The sequence below is a fragment of the Chaetodon trifascialis genome, chromosome 4 (assembly GCF_039877785.1).
Source record: "Chaetodon trifascialis isolate fChaTrf1 chromosome 4, fChaTrf1.hap1, whole genome shotgun sequence".
NCBI classification, from domain to species: domain Eukaryota; kingdom Metazoa; phylum Chordata; class Actinopteri; order Chaetodontiformes; family Chaetodontidae; genus Chaetodon; species Chaetodon trifascialis.
In genome coordinates, this window is record NC_092059.1 from 20400852 (window position 1) to 20424129 (window position 23278).

The following is a 23278-nucleotide window of genomic DNA, read 5'->3' on the forward strand; positions in this document are numbered from 1 at the left end:
TTTAATGTGAGGAAGGAGGTCAGTTAAATGTCTAACATCTGGCTTAATGCTGAATCAGTGGAAATGTGTGTTGGTGTCTTGGGGATATTGTACAATATACAGTTGACAACACGGGTCTCATATTTTATTTACCAATTTAAAGTGTGTATGTACTGTGTGTGTTTGTGCGGGACAGCAGGGTCCGAAGGCTCCTGTCAGAGACGTCCTCACTCTCATATGAACCCAAACACAGAAACACCGTCCCACAGGGCTTCAGTCCACTAAGAGGCTGATTGACAGCTCGGTTAAAAGGATCTAATTTGTCTGAAAGACCATTTCAGACCCTGGGAGTTGAAAAGGGCGGAGCCATGGATCAGCTGCCAATCAAATGACTGAATACAGAACCACAGAGAACGCCATTGACATTCATGATGACAAAATCATTTGGATGATTTTCATCCCATGGTTAATAATGTTCACTACATGAAAAGGACTTTTCCAATTTCCTATTATGAAATGGTTAAGTAATAATTTGTGATTGTGAAAATGCTGTTCAGCTGCTCTCCATTACCCTTTGGTATAACACAGCAGCAGGTCTGCTCATTTGTATATATGTAGTCTATAAAAGGTTTTTCTATTTACTCCCTCAGTCAGCCAGAGTGTTGCAGACCATTCACAGAGAAAATTGGCATGTGCAGCAGCAAGAGCAGTTAATATGGAATAAACAGAAGTGGTACATGAAGGTAATTAGCTTGATAAACAACAAGCCACCAAGCCTGCACAGACAAAGAAAAACTAAACAGAGGAAATCTAATATGTATGCACGACTAGATCACACAAACTCATTGAGAAATCACTTTAAAGCATGTTCAAACACCACTGTCATACAAATGTGATCAAAGTCACAGAAAAGAAAGAATCATCTCAAGTCTTTTATATCAAGGTTGCTGCTGTCCTTGTCAGTCCAGATGGTGAGGATGTTGATAGCGAAGATGTAGTCAAGGTACCTTTCCCGGGTAAGTCAGTGCTAAGATTTGCCCTCTCTCTGTTTCCCTCTCACCAAATGCTGATTTGGCGTCCGAGCAGACACTGTGGAGCCTTGATGGACTTACAGACAGTGAGCAGGGGAAACGCCTGTGCCTGCAGAGATAGTGCCAACTACGATCATATTCCAGGCCAAGCACAATATCGGCTGCAACCCTCATCACAGAAAAATATGGAAAGGTTTCATCTTCACAATATATATAGATACAACAACATACTCAGTGCAACTCTGTACACATACATACACTGCAGATGTATACTGTAAACACAAATGTATACATGTGTTCACGCAGGCAGGCACATGCACACATACCATACCACCACATGCATAGCACCTACACTTGTGTAACACACGCACACAGCACACACACAACCAGAACTACTTACAGCTATAAATCCTCTGCTCAGCTGCCAGTCATAGGCGTTTAGCTGAATTCACTATTCTTTAGACTTTGTATTGAATGAATATTTCATGGCCTATAAAACTCCTTGGGCATAGCGAGGAACACTGGGCTGTTAGCGGCCAGATAGCTTGCTTACTGCCAAGGCCTACAGTGAATAACAGCTGAGGAGCTGATGCTAGTCATGCTCCAGTGGAGCTGCTTGGTGGCGAGCAACAAGGAACGGTGGTGGGACACGGTGGCTCCCAGGTGGGTGTATTATCGAATGACTGTGAAACAGGGTCAAAACAAGCGTGTGCTGTCAGTGAATGTATCCAGGTTACATCAATGTAAAGCCAACAGATAAACAAACACACCTGACCAGATGACCTGGTCAGGTCTTTTCTCTCAGCACCCACTTCTATGGCACATACAGACATATGATCCTCAACAGATCCAGCCCAGTGCCCTTTTAATTATGCTACAACCGACTGATATATTTATTTCACAGTCGGCCTGGGTTAGCAGTGATTTGCCTGTCAGTGTATCAGGCTGTTTTCTCAGTATCACCCTATATTAGATAGTGGCAGAGGATAAGACGGGAATTTTACTTCTGTTAAATGGGGCAGAAGTTATCATCCGAGAAAATCAATGATAAGCAAATCAGGTTCCTGTAACACGTGGCAAGGCCGCTATAATGGATCAAGATGGAGGAGAGTAATGTTGTGAAAAGACACCTGGAATTATCATTATGAAACAAAAAGAAGAAACAGCCAATGTAATGCTCTATTACCCTACTAATGACTCTCTTGAATACATTAAACCCCACTAATGAAGGGACTGTCTTCTCCTGTGACTGTCAGCATGCAATAGCTACGCTTTTAAACCAGAGTCACCAAACTAAACTAAACTTACACAAGCTTCATTAGCAGAAGTTCATGTTGCAAAGTGTAAGGCAGCTGGCACAAGCTTAATTCGCATTAGCTAATAGGATATGAAAGAAATCTTGGAGATGTTATGGTTTTCTTGGATTTTACTTAGAGAAAAAAAAAGCCTGTCCTTGAAAGCAAATCTATTTTCTAAAATATTTGTTGGGAAATTTGGAAATTGTGCAGTGGATTCGAAATAGGTTTTTCTGGTCCTGGGGTTAGAAAACTCATTTGGCACATAAGGGACAATGCAGTATTTTAATCCAAACAGGTTCACAACCAGCCGTGGTGCAGACTTGATATTCTCCTCATACGGCCTGCCTAAGTGACTATTATGAGCAGGGTACGGGGAGGTTTGAGCAAGGCGCTGTATGCTAATGAACTTTTGATTAACTACCTCCTTAATTTCCCTTCACAAGGAGGGAGGGGAGTGGAGTATTGTGGTGTGGCACAACGTCCACTCTCTAGCTGTCTGCCTAGCATCAAAGCTAGCCTCCCAGGTGATTGATTCAGACAGCTTGTAGCCTCGCAGGGTAATGCTACGATAATTTATTTATCATGAGGTGTGTGTCTGAGGCCGTGAGGTAATATGAGTCATCCTTAAGGCAAAGTGAGGCAACGTGTCAAAATAAAGGCACATGGGAGGAACGTATATGATAATATGTTGAATGGGAAGTTCTGGAAGCTTACAGATGATTTATCCCGGTCTGGCACAAGGGATTATAGTTGCATGAATTTAAAATACTTAAAGGTACACTGAATTCCCATGCACTCTAGACAGCACAGCGCTGACTGATGAAGTACCATGCTTTAACGTCTTTTTATGCAAACACCTGAGAAACATGGTCTCATCACATCCGTGGAAAATTCTGAAAGCCCAGATTCTCTGCACTGCTGTGAATACTAATTGGCTCCACATCGCAGTTTAATATCATAAAAATATAAAGGCACAGGCACTTTCTTTAGAATGGGTAATGTGTCAATATCTTATTTTCACTTTATCAACGTGTGACAACCTCTACAAGTGTCATAGTAGCACACGACATGAACACCACAAGATCCAGAAATTACCACAAATAATGACAATGATAATCTATAAGTGAGTGAGAATAAGAACACTGAAATGTTTTCTTGGATGTGTTTGACACATCATCAATTAAATCTAAACTAACAGGGGGTCCATAACAGCTGATCATCTGTGAAATAGGATAATTAAATTCAAGTTTCAGCCATGAGGTTGCATCGTAAATTGGTAAGCGCCTGCTTGAGAACAGTAAACTTTTATCGCTTGGCCACTCTGCAGTAAAAACAGGGCTAAAGCATCCCTTGAATCAATACACGGCCGTCTACTGGACCACCCTGGTAACTCACTCTGCTTTATGGAGACCATATGAAATTTCAGCCCTTTACCTTTAGACAATTTAATATATGCCAGGCAATTAACATTAGTATTTCTCAAGCTGATATCTTTATTCATAGCCTCAGTTTCCTGGATTAACCTGGACAATAAAGAAGCAGGGAGAAAGGATGGAGATGGAGGATGTGTGAGGATGGAGGGAATAAAGCAGGGCACAAAAGGAAAATAGAGTGAGGCGTAAAAGGGGAGGGGAGGTGGGGTCAGATATTGGTCACAGGATGGAGAATATCAATGCAAACTGAAAACAAGGCAATTAGAGGAAGAAAGTACACACTCAAAGAGAGAGGCACAGCAGTGTCGGGTTGATGGGTTGAAATCTGATCAAATTGGGGCCTCTTGTGACCCGAGGGCCTACAAATGCACACACACTAGACATTAAACTCTCGTTTGGTCACTGACTTATTCAGCTCTTAAACTCTTCACCAAGTACAGGCACATAAACACGCACATTAATGCACAAAGAACACCACATCAGCCTAAAATTATGTACTACAAACCCCTCCAGGTTATGCAGTAATCCATTTAGAGATGTGGGCTGGATAGTATCCTAACACAACAGAGATTGGGAGATGCAGACCACAATGAATAAATTGTTCTAATTGCAGCGTCTGGAATTTCATTCAAATAAGTGGAGAGCTTGTAGTGGGCGCACAGCTAAGCTCTTTCGGGAACTGCGCTGCATGCACTATGAATGAAATGCTTTTCTTTTCGAGCTGTAACCTTTATAAAAGGAGAAGAAAAGGCTGGAGAAGACAAAGGACAGGAGGCAGGGGAGCCTTAAGCTTGCAGAGCGCTCATATGCATCAATGATTCATACAAGATTAGAGATGTATGGATCAGCCAATTATTTGGCTTGTAAGGACTTTGCAAGTCCAATGGTTTGATCGGTTGCAGTGAGTCCTATTGTCACGGTGAGGCTCATTAACCTCGTTCCAAGCAGTGATCTCATCCTCACAGGCTTGTTAAGGTAAGTGTAGGAGCGTAGCAGTTTGTGTGTATTTTTTTGGGCTGTGCCCTGTAGGAATCTTCACTCTCCCAGGGTGAAGTCTCAGAGGAGCAGATGTTTTGAAGTGCAGTTAGCTTGTGTTTATTTCTTTCTCTGAGCTGATTTTACTATAACTAGTCAGGGGAGATGGAGTCTAAAGACTATAAAAAAAAAAAAAAAAATCTAAATGGCTCAGGAATAATAGTCTACATACATAAGTTTTGAAGTCATTTTTAAAGAAAAAGTAGTGAAGAAATGTCAAACATTCTCTCATGCCAGCTTCTCAGATGTTAGGAATTGACACTTGAAGATGTCACCTTGGACTCTGGGAAGTTGCAATGGGCATTTTTCACTAAGTGATAAACAATTAGTCACAAAAAAATCCACTGATTGATTGACAATGAAAGTTAGATGCCTTACATGTTCTTGTGTTTTGTGGTTCACCTCTCTCATATTGTGCACAGATAAAGTTTGAGCATGACTGAATGTCCACTGTACTTACCCTTGGACAAGTTTTGAGAAGTAAACATAGAAACCATCATTGTCCTGCACACAGTTTCTAAAAGGAACAATTTTTTCTCTTTGAAACCTAAATCTATCACTTGATGTGAAGCTTGCCTCAGAGGATTAGTGTGAGCTGTCAAGTTAAGAAAATGGATAAAACAAGTTGAGGCACCCACATGCAAAGCAAATCTAACTTCACAGGTCAATGGCAATTCCTCAGCTCTGACGTCAAGACGTCAAGTCAGTCTACAAAACAACGCATCACTTGTGATGTGCATGAGGAGAATGCTTCATCCAGCTTACACTCAATTCACAGGCAAAATGGCTTTATCTGAGTTATTTTTGAGAGTGTTTTTGTGGAGACATAAATCTGATTACAAAATCACGCTGTGGGGACTCGCCTTCCTTATGACGACCCATAATGTCACCAAAACATGATTGACTGTGTGTATGTGCATGCATGTGTGTAAGTGTAACCCACACAAGCATGGAATAATTTGTGTATGCATGGATTAAAATGCATATGTGTTTGCATATGGATGTGCTGTAGGTGTAAGGATGGTAACATACTGTATATTTGTGTATGCATGACAGAGTGTGTGTCTTTGCTTGTTTGTAAGCATGGGTACATAATACATGTGTGAATGCATGAGTGTGTGTGTTTTGCATATCCTCACATGGCACACAGAGAACTGGAGCATGACGTTTTCATGGCCATGGAAAATGAGGAAGGCAATGGAAGTGGAGGATGGTAAAAGGACCAGAGAGACGTTGGATACATGTTTTCAGTTTTCTGAATTTGGCACTAACCTTTACAGTGACTCCACGTCTTTGGTGGAGGTTCTTATTAGCACTGTAAGATGGATGTTACTTGAGGCCAGCATCATCAAAATGTTGTCTTTCATGTGAAGTGATCCCCTACAGGAATTCACTGGATTATTGACTGGTAGTTGCTAATCTACTACAACTAAAGCAGGTTTTAAATATTCCATATAAAAAGGATGTTATGTCCCTTTAACACATCTGTGTACGTTATGACTCTTAAGTCTTGGTTTAGTTGGTCGACCCCTTGCCGCTGAATATAAACAAGGAGTTTGGACATTGAGACCAAGGCCGACCTGCTACATCCTGCCTTGAAATGTTGCCGTAACTGCACCCCCCCACACCCCCCTTGTCCTTCAAATGTGAAATCCAATTTACGGAAAGGGCGTATGTGGTTAATATCAGATTACATTTTAAATGAAGGTTAGTGTTGATTAGTGGCTTTCATTGGAACGTTGATCTCCTATTATTGCAGCCCTGATGTGGGGAGGGGGGGGGGTCTGCTGGGGAGAGAAAGATCAAAGTCAAGAGAGAGGAGAGAAAAAAATGATCAGAGCGAGCAGGTGCAGAGAAAGGAGAAAGTAGTGGGATGGCAACAAAACAAGGAAGGAGGGCAATGAAGAGCCAAGACAGATTGACAGACAGTGGACAGAATGATGCTGCCATTTAGATACTGTGCATGTTATATGCAGAATACATTTTAATCAGAGTGAATGAATGCATTTGTTTCCTTTGATCCACATGCACCGTGTGGGGTTTTGAAAAGCCGCTGTGGGGATAGACAAACACGACCCTGTCTCCTAGAAATGATTACATCTATATACAAATAATTTGCATTCATAATTACATTGCAGTGACAAATGTAATTGCCGCCTGGATTATGTTCGGAGGCAATGTTTCTCTGAGTGAGTGAAACACTGCATTATGCACTGCAGTACAGCGGCAATGGAGTCGCAGGGCCGTGGTCGGGGTGGATGGTGGGCACACAAAGTCCAGGGTTACAGTGCACAGTCCTGTCTGTGGTTAGGACACATTAACATACAGATCCTATGAGAAAAAAAAATCAGCTTCTATCAAATGTTCTCCTTTGTGACGCACCAACATTTCCATCTGATTCAAGTGTAAAAACCTTTATTGCAATATTCCTACTATTATAAAATGTGTATAAAGACAGGTGGATGTAAACGCACCTATAGGGTCAGTTTCTGTGAGATTTCTCGTGTCTCTCACCTGGTACAATTTGTTTTTCAGGGGGTCTGGAGTCGATGCTGCTGTAAAGCTAAATTGGAGTGGATGCTCTCTCTCTCTCTCTCTCTCTCTCTCTCTCTCTCTCTCTCTCTCTCTCTCTCTCTCTCTCAAGGCTATGTGAAGGAGAGGAGGCTTGTTAAATGTGGAACCATTAGCACGGTCTCGACTGTGGGTCTGTCAGTGCCGTGGGGGGAAGAAATACAGTGCGACACCAGCGCTCTCATAGGAAATTGCCACTTTCCTCCAACAGGCCCCTCTTAATGCTTGTTTAGTAGACGACACATTGGGCATTAAAAATACCGCCGGTGGCTAGTGCCACATCTCAACCAATGAGAGACTGCAGGAGAGGGAGCCAGACAAAAGGAAGGAGAAGGAGAGTCAGAGCCTCTGTTTTGGGATGCAGAGTGTGGGGCTGAACTTGACCAGGGAACTCTGAGCTTATTTCCTCTGTGGCAGTTTACTCAAAGTCTTGGTTGGGGCACAAAGGCAGGGGTGTGAAGATTAAAACAGGCAGGCAAATTATGTGGAGAGCGTTGTTGACTTCTGAAGGCTTCTGAACGGACTTTTCTATTATTACGAGACAGCTACTGGCTGTGTAAAGTTGCCTTTCAAAGTCATTGCAATGACAGGTAGGCTCAGATAAATTACACGCTTTAGCAAGTTTAGTGGCCTGAAAAATGGCAGAATTTTGATTCAGTCTGGCAAAATAATTTCCCGCACAATTAATTTGAGTCAGAGGAAAATGTGGAAACCCACACAGAATGGTTGAAAACAACAACTCCACAGTGCGTGTGCGTGCCTCAGTGGGCATGGTCCTGGGCGTCAATTTTATGTTATATTTATTAACTGTGCAAAGGCAAAAACAGAAGTTTTATACTGATGCCTGCTGCACCGAGGGGCCACTTTTCTATTATATAGTTGATTTATACAAAAAGCTGTTTCGTATTTTACCATCCAGCTATTTATCTCTTAATGTGGCCCTTTATGGACCAGCTTTAAGATTATAGGCAATGCCACTGCTTACAGCTGCATCTTCCTCCGTTTGCTCTTCTGCATCTGGTTCATATGATTCATCGTAAGTCTGCCTTTTGACCGACTAAATGGCAGCAGGTCTGTGGTGCAGTGATATAATTTATGGTTTCCTTGGGAAAAATGGAATATGAAAATAAAATAGAACCAAAAAGGAAAAAGATTTGCATTTTTTTTGGCCCATCCTGGCTAAATGAAGGGGAAAAAACATGAAAAATTAATGGATATTACGCGTGGGTCCTTAAAAACATGACCAAAACACTGGGAAAAACAATCCCGTCAGACTGTTCAGGCTGCACCAGACGCCCTCTGAGAGCAAAAACATATTGACCACCAATCAATGGGGACCAGGCAAGAGCAAGGGTCACTAATTGAACGGAAGAATGGAATTGATGGAAAAATCACATGGTGGCTGTTGCTGCATAGGTGGTTTTCTCTGTTTGATTGCTATGTACAATGTAAACAAGGAAGCAGATTTGCTGTAAACAGCAGTTTCTACACAGCCACAACACTGACATCTGAGCGATGGGAAGCTGTTATAAGCTGTGACTCAAAATGAATTGTTTACTTTCAAGGAATCAAGGCAATATTAGATAAAAAAAATCCTTATCCTTAAAACAAAAACAAAAAAACTTAAAAACACTACCTAGAGTACCTCGAACTGGTTCATTAAACCGTCCTGTCTATCACTCAATCTATGACATTTTTCTCTGTCACCTATGGGAGCAATATCAATAAAAGACTACTTACAGACTCCGATACGGATTCTTTTTTTTGGTTTTCGATGTTTCTCATATATTGGGTCTTCCTCGCAGAGCTTTTTAGGATTAGCTTCCTGGGTGTCATTATTGCAGACTATTGCTATCATATAGCAGATAAAATGCAATTTCTTGTTGTGTATGTTGTGGTTGGGTGGATATTTGTATCTTCCTTACGGGATCAATACACTTTAACTTATTACTGACATAAATCAAGGTAAAGACATTTGTGGTTAATGGGATGCCACGAGATACAGCAAGGTAAGCAGAACAATGCACGTGAAGGCCTGACATGATGGGCTTAAATATGAGGAGAGGGAGGGAGAGAAAGGCAGAAATGACCTTTAATGTTTGGAGGTTTGTTTCCAGCAACTTCTAGGGTGACATTAAACTCACTGTCAGTATTCTCTCTTCAATTATTTATGAGCAGGCGAACACACACACGCACACACATGTTAGGTTTTCATCACTTCTGGGGACATTATGTTGACTTACATTCATTTCCTGGAGACTTACCCTAACCATAACCCCAGTGTTAGGGAGGAGGTGGGGTGGGTGGTTGGATGCACAAAGCTTGTGACTTCGACACCAGAGAAAACGTCTCTTACTAAACGGCTAATGTTGATTACTTTTAAGCCTGACCACAATCTTTCTCTAACCTTAACCAAACAAGCTTCAGGGCATTCAATCGACCTTGACATGGATGAAAAACCATCTCTGAACAGAGGGGGAGGTCTGAGACCACCTATCTCCCACATACAATGCTGTCCTTTCATCTCTTCCAAAGAGATTCAAAAACTTAGCCTCTGAAAATAAACAACAAAGCCATACACACATGCTCAAGGAGCCTCCCAATGACAAGAATGGGACACTAACGAGGCAGACAACTGTCGTTGACACCCAAGGGTTGCACCCTGCCCTACCTTAATGGGGGATCGTTTGCCTCACAATAGAGTGATACCATCCTTGGTTTTGGGGGTTGGCCTCACTCAAAGGATAAATACTTGAATCTAACACCATTTCATTGGACTAGAGCTGTCCTATCTAGTCTGGTGCGCATGAACTGATGAAGGCTGCTCGGATGAGAGGCGAAACGTCTTCCAAGACAAACTGACAAAGTCCAGTTGCGATCGATTGAATGCCCTGAAGCTTACAATGACCTGGATGAATGAGAATATTCACAGGCATGTTAACCAAACAAAGCATGACAGCTCATTTTCCACCCTGGTCATTTGACAAAACAACCACTCACTCTTTTTTTCACATTTCACTGACAATTGAGCAAACTCCATCTGCTAATGAAGACCATGTGACATGGTTGAAAGCCCGGAAAAAGCTAGTAGGTGGACCTTTATTGTGGGATTGCATCCTGTAGAAACCTCTGTACACATGTGAAACTCAGCAGCCCAGTGTGCAGACACGAAACAGCTGGATGTTCATGCCTGTATTACTGTGCATGTACTGAGGACATGAATACAGGGTCCCCTTTTCGAACTGAAGCAATACATTACATGCAGTCACAGCAATGTTCAGCCAGTCAAAGAAGTGACTCAGAGGTAGTTTTGTTTCTTTGAAATCTGCCAACTGATTATAGTTGCCACTGAAACAGACAACAACAATTTCAATCACAGCAAACTATCCAAAGGATGAAAAGAAAGTGAATGACTGTAGTTAAGAAAGGTCGGCACGTGTGTCTGCATTTGTGTGTGTGTGTGTGTGTGTGTGTGTGTGTGTGTGTGTGTGTGTGTGTGTGTGGCACCAGTGAGTGAAATTCAGCTCAGGGCAACAGAGGACCCCATTTAAAGAATATGTAGCAAGAGACTGAAGACAAATTACACAACTCTGACTCTGAAGTAGAAGATCAGAGTGACCTCAAAATACACTCTCATACTCTCCAGTCAAACACACACACACACACGTACCACAGTGTGAGTGATATCTCAGGCGTCGGACCCCACCAGGATAGAAAAATGCATGCACCATACACACACACAGACACACACACACACACACACACACACACACACACACGCATGCACACGTTCTACAACTACATAGGACTGTGTCTTTTTCTGTCTGATTTTTTGTGCGCATCTGCGAATGTCTTGTACAGGTAAAGAGAGAGAGAGAGAGAGAGAGAGAGAGAGAGAGAGAGAGAGAGAGAGAGAGAGAGAGTGGGGCCACCTGGGAAATTACGCCTGGCGCTACCGCTGCCTCAAGCATGAAATTGAAGCCGTCCAACAATGCAACTCACTGAATCCTTCCCGTTCATATTCCAAAATAATTAACTGGCACAACCTCTTTCCTCCGTGCTATAATATGCTGACCTGCCTATTGTCTCTGCAGACACAGACAAGGAAAATCCCACCTCAGTACACAGGAGCAGGTGGAACTGATGACAGCGGGGACAGAGAGAGATGAAGGCGGAGGGCTGCACAAGTTCAACTTTCAACTTAAGTTGTTGCCAAAGGACAGCTGGCGTCACAGACTGATATCTTGAGCCAGTGCCGGATTATTAAACATCAGATTTCTCTTTGATTAAATTAATTGTTTTTTTTTTTAAATGCAAATTTACATGAGACTTGCATGTGCAGTGGGTCACCTTTGTATAAAAAGCTGCTCACCACAAATAAAAAAATACAATGCATAAATAATATTCTTCAACCTTTCAGACCTTTTATCTTCTTGCAAAAACGCATTCTTGGCTGTATTAAACTCAAGAAAATGCTAAAATGAACAAGCTGAAATACTGACAATGACAATCTTCTTACACCCTCTCAGTTTAGCATGTTAGCATGTCAACATTTGTTCACTGGCTCGAAACACAAAGTAGGTAAAAGTTAGCATGGTTAAAAATAGCCGTAATAGTACCAGCCTTGCATCCACACAGGAATTTAATGCAGGCATGTCATCAAAGAGCAATCATTGTCATCAGTAATGAACATCCTGCAATCATGACTGACAAATTATACCCCCTCCCCCCTGCCCCCCGCACATTCATTAGACTCAAGACTTAAGAAGATGCAATACCTGTTTTACTAAGCAGTACCAAGGCCAGGAGCAGGTGTCCCTCCAGCTGTCTGTCCAATTTCAATATCTCCACTAGCTCTTCCTCAGCAGTGGTTTAATTACCGTTTGAAGCAGAAATTGAAGAAGTCAGTAGTGACTCAATATGAGCTCTATAAATCAAGGCTACAAAAAGCGAGGGAGAAGTCATGCTGTGATGAAAGGCTCTGCTTTGACAGTTTGTGTCTTGAGATGAATGGGTTTCATCACATGGAATGAAATAAGTAGCAAAGTTTGAAATTATTGCAGTTTTAATGCCCCGTGGTGTTGGGGAAGATGGCGAGAAGATCTAATCAGACGATCAGTAAAGAGTGCTGTGTTAAAAACATAAGCAAGGTGAAATGCTGCATTCAAAACACTCGCCGACACGTTTGACTATCACACGGATGTTTGTTCTGAGTGCGGTGCCGAGTACTTTTGTCTTTCAAATGAAAGTAAATCTAACTGCTTTAAAATCATAGCAGAGCTCAAGGGAAATAAGATTGTTGTTTTCTCCGTTTTATCTCAATAAGCTCCTCCACCATGTTGTGTGAAGTGAGATCACTTGACTTCTAAAGTTATCAAATTTCCAGTTTGTGTTTGTCTTTCTCCCCCCCAATTATGTTTCACAATGAGTTCAGAGGCCTTTCAGCGCAGCCTTAGTCGGCATTCCTCTGAGTTTGGAATATGCCTGAGTGGGCTGAGTGGGCTGACGATTAGATTCCTGATGATACCAGACCTTTATGCTATGAATATAAAATATCCTCCAAATAATACAAAGCTTGAGCACTCTTCAACAGTTTTCTCTCCGTATCCAAAGTTTACAAGCATCACTGCAAAGCGGGGACCGTAAAGAGTGTCACGCGTTGGTCCAGTGCGAGGCTGAGTGTGGCTGGCTGAGCGCCTGATGTTGCAATTCAATAACGTTTATCTACAGAGGGACACTTGGGTGGCGAGAAGGGCTCACTTTAATCCCTAGAGTGTACGTTGATATGCAGCAGCAGAGCCAGAGGAGTGCACACACATAAAGATGGAGTTTAAAAAAGGCTTGAGAGAGTCTTTGCAGCTCCTCCAATCAGCACTGATTGTCAGACTGCAGGATCTTCCTGATGCCACTCAGAGAAAATGGATGCTGACTTTGTACTGTCTAGACTTCAGAAAATCAAAGCTCTGATGCCTGGTACGTGGATTATGAACATGAGCGCCCCACAGCGAAGCACATTAAGGATATTTAACAGTTATGAAAAAACTTCCAGATGACCGGATGGTAGTCAGTGCTTGAAAATGAATGATTATGTGTAATTGAGTTATCGAGTAAGATTTCCTGGATTAGATACATTAAGAATGTTTAACAATTGTTAATTCGCTTCACATCCATTATCTTACGGATCAGGATGTTTAATGTTCAAGAGAGTGGAAAGTGAAAATTGGTGCTCGACCGTGCAGGAATAAAAAGTTTCTCTCACGGTAAATAATGAACATTAACTTGATTCTTTGGTTGCCTGTGTGTGAGTTACTGGTTTTAAGACATTTAATTGTACATTTTTAATAAAGTTCCTCTCTATCCTCTTTATTTTGACCAAAGCAGAGTCACTGATTGATGATTGATGATGTTGTTGATTGTTGGAACAGTGTAAGAATGAGCCAAGAAGGGTTTCTTATTTTGTTTCTGTCATGTTTGACTGAAGCGTGTTTCATGTTGGGAAAACTTCTGTTTCTGTGAATGGAGTCTGGTGGCTTTAGCGAGAGCGATACAGCGGCAAACGAGATGGATTTTACTCTTTAACCAAAAGGCTTCTCTGTGGGGATCCTTTCCATAATGCTGCCAGACAATCCAAGAACACTTTTAGTGGACGTACAATGAAGGTGCGCTAACGTCCCCCGGGATGACAGTGCATCTGTTTCGGGTCTGCTGGCTGCAGCGATCTCATTCAATAATGAAAAAACTATCAGTCATGTGGACATAAAAACATGGAAAAATGGGGTCCATAATCAGATAATATGTGATGAAATTTGCCCTGTTTGACAGGGGAATTGAAACCTTGTAGGACATGTGGACTGGCACCTTTGCACATTACGTCACTTTCAGTGATTGAAAATGAAATGCAGGTCAAGCTGAAACGAGCAAATAATTGTACAACACGTTGAAATACTGTCCAAATATGTCTCTCGCTTTATTGGTTTGCACTCTTCTGGACATAATGCACTAAAACAGATATTCAAATGGTACTAAACTGAGTGTAAAGAATAATCAAATGTTATTTTTGCACTATTTTGACAGCCCTAGCTGCCACAGCTATGGCTGAGGGATGATGTCTGCACTGCAGAACATTGTGTGCACACACGCATGCGCTTTCATGCACCATCCACTACTCATCTGATTGAGCATTTTCTGCAGAATCCCCCCCCAGGCCCAGATTCATTTCAAGATGTGTAATTACAGACAACTCCTGAGGAGCCTCTGTGTGTGTGTGTGTGTGTGTGTGTGTGTGTGTGTGTACTTTCTAGGCGTCATTGGAGGTCCATAGTTAATCAGCAGTCGACCAGAGGTCTTGGGGATCAGCCCATCGATTCCCTCCCAGGGAAATCAATTCAATCAAAGGCATTACTCAAACTGAACTCAGATCAGAAAGTGGAGGACATACAAGAGGGGAAGACCAAGAGGACAGAGAAGAGGATGTGATAGGGAAAGGTTCAGAGGGTCCAAGGATAGCAAACGGATAGAAAGATAGACGGATCTGTGCGTTCAGGACAAGGAAGAAAGCACGGAAACAAGAGGCCTGATCCAATCGAATGAGATGAAACAAGGTGGCGGTGATAGTTAGGGCTGGGGGATCCATTTCTCCACTCATTTTCAAGACTTTACTTTGTCACTTTTTTGTGTCAAAACGAGTGCAGATGCTTCCATACAGAGCATTAGAAGTCAGTGAATGGTACCTATGGGAGATTACAGGCTGAAGTGTTACAAAGTGCTCTCTATTACAGTCTCTGTTGGAAGAACGGTGTTCCAGGGATGCCAAAGCTCACTGGAGCTGTTCTGGTGTCTTGTGACAGCTTCCTGCAATGTTTTATGCTTGCTTTTGTTTTAATACGTCACCCCTCTGTTTACAGGGACAGAAAAACAAAGTGACTTCATTGTTCAGGAGCTGCATTCACTGGATGATCCACGAACAATTTTGTGATGCCATTTCTAAAAATTGCTCAACTCGAGTGCTACTTTCACCACGTGTACATACACTATGCTGTGCTCCGATAAAAGCATAAACATGCAAAATCGTGCACACAATCTGCTGCATGCACACGCACACACAGCTGTGAGGATCAATGTGGCTGAGAAAGTTAACAGCTCTCACAGCATCTGACCTTGATTAGACATAATGAGACCAAACCACAAGTCCACTAATCTGATGAAATGACTTACAGATTCACATTGAGATGAATACTAAATATAAGCATTGACTCTAGCTTTATACACATGCTCACGCAGACGCACACACGTACCCTTTATAGGCATGTGCACGCAGGCACACGCACTGCCACACATGTCCTTGGCCTATTCCAATCAGCCTTATTACTTTGAGAATCTTCAAAGGGCTCTTTGATCACCTCTTTGAAAATCATCTTAATATAAATTGCAAATAGGAGCTGGCCTGTAGTTACAGCCATATGGAAAGTTTTGTGATAAGACTGAAGTGGAAAGGCTGACCTCCAGTCTTTCTGCTCTGTAACTTACACTGTCTTTGGAGGAGACGCTGTTACGTGTGAGATTAATAAGTGAATCCCTGTGAAACGTTGAACAATTCTCTCATGATGCCTACAGAGCCTCATACCACTCTGCTGATTGCTAATGAGAGGACTTCCAAACTCGGTAAAATCTACCAAGACAGGTACAGGTGAGAAGATGAGATACCAACCAAGTCTGAAGGATCGTCAGATGTGGCAAAAATCGCAGCCTAAGTTTACATGTAGCAGGGTATTTTGGAAAATGGATATTGTGGCCCCTCTGTTTTCAAAAATAACATCATGCGCACAACATCGTTTTCAAAAATGTTGTCGTTTACATGAGCCTGGATAAATCCGCCGTCGAGTGCATCATAACTATGCCAAGCTTATGGGCGCGAGTGTAAACATAAGTAGCTCACATGATGTTAAGTATTCAGTCGCATGTTGTGACGTTCGGAACCTAAAACACTGTTTCCTAGATGTTTCCTGCTCCAACACACCTGATTCAAATGATCGGCTCGTTATCAGGCCACTGCAGAGCTTGATGACGATTGTTTGGATCAGGTGTGTTGGAGGAGAGGAATATCTAAAACATGCAGGGCAGTGAGGCCTGAGGACCGGAATTGAGAAACACTGGTATATAGTATGGGTTACTTTCACCAGGAGGAGGAGAAGGAGAAGAAGAAGAAGAAGAAGAAACTGACACAGCACACAGGACTGCACATGCCATGCAAGTGAAATTCTTTCTCCACATTTGATCCATCCTTGGTCCGCCTTCCTCCGCGGCAGACCAGGAGTGGTGGGCTGCCAGCCGACTGGCACCCGGGGACCCAACTCTCTTCGTCACCATTGGTCAGGTGGTGATCTTCTTGCATGTTTTTAGTGGGGGTATAGGTGGAGGTGGAGGTACAGGTGAACATGGGGAGAACATGCAAACTCCACACAGAAAGGACCCTTTCCTCGAGCAGCAGGCACCGAAGGCATGCCCCGCTGCCCACAGCGAGAATCGAACCCGGAACCTTCTAGCTGTGAAGCGACAGTGTTCCCACCACGCCACCGTGCCACGGTGCCACCCTAATGTACCAAATCGCACATTAGCAATCTTGATATTTGTGTCACAGCCTCTCCAAAAATCAATTCATCAATCAGTATTGTCTCCTTCTCTCTTGTATTTTATAAAACTATTATTAAGTCTTTTCTCATTCAGTCATTAGCTGACTTCTTCAAAGCCACTGAAGACTTAAAGGCCCCTTTTTCTTTACCATGAACGTGAAGCTTTATCAAGCTAAAATAAGAAAAGACACATCAACTTCCAAAACTATGATTATCTTCTTAAAAGCCTCTTGTATAAGAATACTAATTTAACCTCTACCTCTATACATTTCCAAACGCCTGTTAAGAACCTCCCATCCAAATTAAATGTTCACATCTTTCAAAGCCTTTTAAGCTGCCAATATCAGTCCTCACACTTCTTTAGCCTCATCATCACTCTCTCTCTGACTCCTCTAACCCGAGCACAAAAGCACACGCGCTGTCTATGACCTCCCTGCCCCAATTCACACCCATCACACCTCTTTGCAGTTCAGTTCCCACCTCTGAATAGCAGGTTACCTCTCCTGATTAAAAATTCCAATAATCACAGTGGGCAGTGTTCCATTTTTCATAATCGCGGCAGCAAGCGACCTCACAGCGTGGCAACCTAATAAGCAAGAGTGTAACAGGTAAGGCCTGTTTTGGGCTTTGGTCCATTTTTCATAATGATGCCAGGGGATGCTGAGAACACAAGCTTTTAAGTCATGCAAGCTGATGTTTTTGAGTATTTCAGTGCAGGATAAATGGTCTCCTGGTGACTAACTCAATAGCACTTTTCCATAGGTGTCTTAAATGGATCATCAGATTACGACTTAAATCCATTTATATTAATAACTAATCAGTGAAACTTGTAAGGTGCTGCACATGTTTATGTCGGCCATATCCATTAGGAAATGTGGAAGACACAGGTACACAAAGAAGTTTTTAGTTATATTGGCTGAATTGTCCTCTACAGAAACTGCTTTACTTTCTGAAGGGGCAGCAGCAAGACGGTCTGACTAAACTGACGAAATACCTGCTGTATACGAACCTGCACACAACACAAAAATGCCTTTAAACACACCGCATGACTGAACACATGAGCATGAAAGTTACGGAAAATCTTTTCCTTTATCACAAATATGTGAGAAACGGATAAACATTCAAGGGTGAGCATTTCTGATTGTCACTTTTCGAAGCGTGCTCTATGGAAATATTATAAAAGAAGCATCCTGTCCACTCTCCTACCCTCCGTGGCCTTGATCGAACCATGTATGGATGTGCTGCATCTGATGGTGCAGCCGACAAAGAAAAGCGACGGAAAGTAATTTTCTGAGGCAATGTGCGAGAAAAAGAAGGTTGGCACTGCGGCTGGAGCGCAGCTAAATGTGACACACCGAAACCGAGCAACCTTGGGAATGCTTTGTGCTGAAGGAAATGTATGTGCGTGTGCGCCGGCGTGTGTGTTTGTGTGTGCAAGATGAACTAGTTTAAATGCAATTTGTAATACTGTAAAAGAGACAAAAACCATTACACCATGCTGGCGTGTGTGTATATGTTTTGGTAGACTTTCACTTCATTAAAACTGCGCACACACATGAATGAACATACACCTGCACAAACACACACACTTAACACTTGCAGCCAGTAGCAAAATTGACACAAGTCAGATGTGTGTGTGTCCTGACCCACCTGACTGTGTGCTCATGGCTGTTCCTCTGTCTGTGGTTGTGTGTCTGTCTGTCAGTGTGTCTGTTTGGCTACTTACTGCAGATTGCATCAGCCTCGTCTGAACCGTCCGCACACTCTGGTTCTCCATCACAGCGCCACCGTGCAGGAACACACTGGCCGTTCTTACAGGCGAAGTCTGTGGTCGCACATGTCTTCTTTGCTGTGGAGACAAAGGTATCGTGCAACATTACTGCGTGACTCAAAGAAAAGGTACTACTCTCTGCAGCTCATTAATATAACACTACAGTGAATCAACTCAGGCCCAGTTCTTGACAGTGACTGTCTGGTAGATATAGTTTTATTTTGATATTTAAAGGGAGAAATTCTTTGGAGCGCAGAACGAGATGTCTGAATAGAACCAGAAAACAACAACTACGGATACTCTGATGCTAAGTGATGAAAATTTATGCAAACATGTCAAAAGTTTTTTACTCCTGAGCACCAACATCAAACAGAAGCAGGCCGGAGTCTTGGTGGTGTGTTCAAGTGCAACTTCTAAAAGGAGACACGAGGTGCTTTATAGGCCAGCCTCTGTTGAGGTTGACTAAGTGGATTAGGGCCGTTAGCCAGGTGAGACTGTTTGTGACAGCAGGACTGACGCCTGGTTGGTTGATTGATTGATTGGTCAATATGTTCTTGTCCAGCCAAATTCTTATTGGTCAGACAATCACTGTTGTTACTTTCATAGAGTGAAAAGCGCTCCCTAATCCATCAGCTCCACTAGCTCACTGGAGCAGCTCCAATCTGTGGCACTGCAGATACTGAAACCTTCAGTGTTGATAATCTATTACTTGTAACACGTAAGCATTGAGCCATTGAGCCAGACTACAGAGTGGTGACTACAGACGGAGGCCGTTTTCTCACATGAACTCTGAAGCAGACAGGGTAAAATCTGTTAATGTCCGGTCCAACTGATTCAGACATTTGCATTCTCACAAATAGCTCCTCCGGTCATGTCTAGAGATGTTCAGGGTTGCAGAGCATGTGTGAGAGAGCAGGGCAGTTTTTGATCATCTAAAGATTAAAAAGCAGATTATTTTGTTCCCCATCAACGAATTGAATTGCAGCAGACCAAGACTTTCTTTGGTTTGTGAGTTTCTTCAGGAAAGGTAGTCGCCCACCTGCGTGTACATTCGAGTGTGTGCAACAGTGTTTTCCACTTGACAAAGATCAAGCATGGATGAAAATGTCTCCAGTCTCCTGCAGAGTCCATACTGATGTTTGACATTTTGGAATATAGTTGAAATTCTTTCCATGACATTGAAACTGAGTCATTACATTTCAGTGTCATAGGTTGCAGAGAGTTGGTCTGGGAATAACAACGAGAATGAAACTGATTTAAATAATATCCGAAGAATAAATGCTCTGGTGGAGGAGCATTGTTTTCAATCCCAGCAGTTTGCTTTAAGACAGAGTGAATAAGCGCATTGACATGCACTGCGTTGGATAACTGATGCCACATGTGAACAGTGCAGCAACCCTCATGCTGCCTGCCTGAACCTGCTCCTTCAAAACCATCCCGTGATCCGCCTTCAAAGTCCAGCCCGGTCTTTGCAGAACCGGATCTGGCTCAGTTCAGTAATAGCCGATGGAGTCCAAAGGTTTTGTGCAGCCACTTTCTCCAAGCAAGGGGAAAATTGAAGCACTTGAGTCTGTCACAGGGAAAGGCCGAAAAAAATCCCTCTACTTGACAGTGAGAGCCACTGAACAAGAGAAAGCACTCGCTTGGCGCGTTAGCAATGCCTTTGCCTCGCCATGATGAAATATACTGTACAGAGAGGGCGCTGACAAATGGCAAGGAAGTGTGTGCGTGCGTGCGTGAACAACCCTGTGTGTGTCTGTGTGCTTTTGGTGGTGGTGTTTGTGTCAGAATGATTTTCTTCTGATGAGTAAAGAGAGGAATTGTGACTGCTTCTGTTCCATTTTCTGTCACGTGAGCCTGGTGTTAAACCGCCTCATCGAAGTTTAAAGCAACTGAAAATGTAGGTTAGTGAGCGCCAGGCTAAAGGAGCGTAAAGCATGGACGTACAGTGGAGTAAATCACAGTTTTCCTGCTGAAGCTCACTATCTTCCAGCCATCTGTGATTACACCACTTCCAGCTTCATCTACAGCGTGAGATGGGTTTCTAAGATGAAAATATGTGCAACCAAGGAAGAAACAAAGCGCTCTCCATCAGTTTGTGTGAGCAGTGTGAGCAGTGATAACAACCTGACCTCATTCCTGTCACCTGTCACTTACTTCATTTCAAGAGGTTCTGCACTTTTGGAGCACACGGCTGCTGTGTGGGCTCCTTATTAAAGATGAAAATGCATGCAATTAACATTTGAAGGCATAGTTTGACATTTTGGGAAGCGCACTTATTCGCTTTCTTACCGAGAGATGGCACGCTCACTGTCTGAACGCTAAATATAAAACTACAGTCAGGAAAGAGCTAGCTTAGCTTAACATAAAGAGCAGATGAGCAGCAATGTTTTGACTCGCAGGCTCTTCAGAAAACATCCACTCTGCCTTTTTGTAAGGACTTAATGTTTACTTGAAACAGAACAAGAAGCAAATTGGCGGGAAAATAGGAATCATTATTATTTACATGTGTACAGAAAGAGTGCATGTGCTGTTCAGTGTTGAGACAAGCCCTGTGATTAGCGCCACATGTTTCGCTTTTACAAGAACTTAGCAGAACAGCAATAGGCAGCCGATTTAAAACTGCTGAGCTACACAAGGAATCGGTCCAACCCTGGCACTGCGTTACGTACAGTCCTGTCCTACTTAGTAAGGGGAAAGCGAGCTGCAGCTTATTAGCTTGTTGTTTATGTGCGTAGCCTTGGATGTCCTGTGGTGTGTGTGGTAAAAGGCAGTGTTATGACTGATGGCACAAGTGGGAGACATAATAATGAAGTACATGCTAGAGGAACTGACAGCATCTCAGCTGTGGGGACCGGTGCTTTCGAAATATATTTACATGGTTAACAATGCATGGCAGACTGAGGAGGAGACAGGACACACAGTGCAGATTATTGATTCTAAGTAGAGAGAAAAAAAAAGGAGTCTTAAAGGCGCGAGAGAGGTGGAACTGAAGGAGGTGTAGAATAAATGAAAAGCATGTCCCAAGGGATCGCAGAGTGGTCAGAGCCAGAGACAAAGGTAAACAGAAAGAGGGGTGAGAACAGGGAATGGGGGTAGAGAAACGAGGCTGTCGAGGTGGTGTATAGTGTAATGGCATCAGTCTTCACAAAGGACTGAATAAATCTCTTTCCTTCCCACCAGCATGTTAGCATAAATCCCATCTCGTCCTGTCCACCCTCCCTGTTTTTTCATCTCTCCCTCCATCTCTGCCTCGAGCCTGATAACAACCCCAACTGTAGCCTCACGCTGAGTATTCACTGGGCAGTGCAACTCACAATGCTACTGCAGATTACAATAATCTGATATCAGACATCCACAAATAAGGGTTTTCCTTCACCTTCGCATCATATTTCCTTCCACTGATCATCATAATCCTTTCCAGAAGCACCTGTTTAATTCAGTTGGGGATGCAAAATGGTGCAGGTGACACAGCGGCTTAAAAAATATCAAATCAAAAGGATTAATCAGAATGCACAAGCCAGAAAATCTAAGCATATCAATTTCCTGCAAAGCTTTCCTTCTTAAAGACAAAAGGAAAAATAAGAGGATTCACCTTGGCCTCTTCTTATTCTGTGGGCCAAAGGCATCAAGCAGCAGCTATTCCTCTGTGAGCGAATAAAATGTTCTTTTAATTAACCAGTATGGCCGATTATCCTGACATTTATTCAGCAGTGGCACCGGACAAAGATAAAAAACAACCATTTCCCACAACGCAGAGCATCTGCAGGACAGGTTTTGTTCAACATATGATGATAAGTGGACATTTTTAATTACCTGTACAAGAAAGACAAATGAACTCATATGAAGACTTTGCTTTGGAAATGACATCTCCACTATATGAGAAAATGGTAACATTTCAATAAAGCACATTATGGAAAGCTATTATCATCCATCTTGAAAAACCAAGAATTACATTTATGAGAGTGCAGCCATTCATGGGTTTGAATACTGAATGAACAGTGATGAGTTCTATGGCAGGAAGATTTCCTGCAGAATGCTACACAGTACAACACTTCGGAAAGAAGGCTCAGATGAAACAAGCATGCAAATAAAACTCATTTTTCAGCTGCAACAGGCACAAAGACTGACACCAGGAATGAAGAAAGCAACACATGGCCAGAAGAACTCCACAGAGAGAAAGAGACTTAGAACAATACGTGCAAATTTCACATATTCCTCTCAACGGTGGACAAACAGTTCTTGACCACAAGCTGTAAGATGAGTGAACATTGGCACACAGTCGTGTAAAAAATGTGCACACACAATGAATATTTTCCCATGCCTCTCAAGAGTTGCTGACACACACACGCAAACAGGCGCTTACATTTCCATTCTGATGCACCAAGGCCTGTCATATAGGAGTGCCATCCATATGGAACAGCCTAATGTAGAGGAGACAAACACTGGGACACACATACACGCGTACACACACACACCCTTGCCTCGCAACCACACCCTCCTCCTCAATCTGAAGCCTGTTATGTTATTT

General features: G+C 42.7%; 1 protein-coding gene across 5 annotated transcripts in view; it reads right to left on the reverse strand.

Moving 5' to 3' along the window:
* lrp8 (low density lipoprotein receptor-related protein 8, apolipoprotein e receptor) overlaps positions 1-23278 on the reverse strand; it is a 164200-nt gene that overhangs the window by 66894 nt on the left and 74028 nt on the right. For all 5 annotated transcript variants that reach the window (XR_011602096.1, XM_070960132.1, XM_070960130.1 and 2 more), the window contains exon 3: positions 18703-18825. Coding sequence is in view for 4 of the 5 variants with exons in the window: in XM_070960132.1 (XP_070816233.1) it covers positions 18703-18825 (123 nt within the window). In the remaining variant the exon portion in view is untranslated. The remainder of the gene's footprint in view (positions 1-18702; positions 18826-23278) is intronic.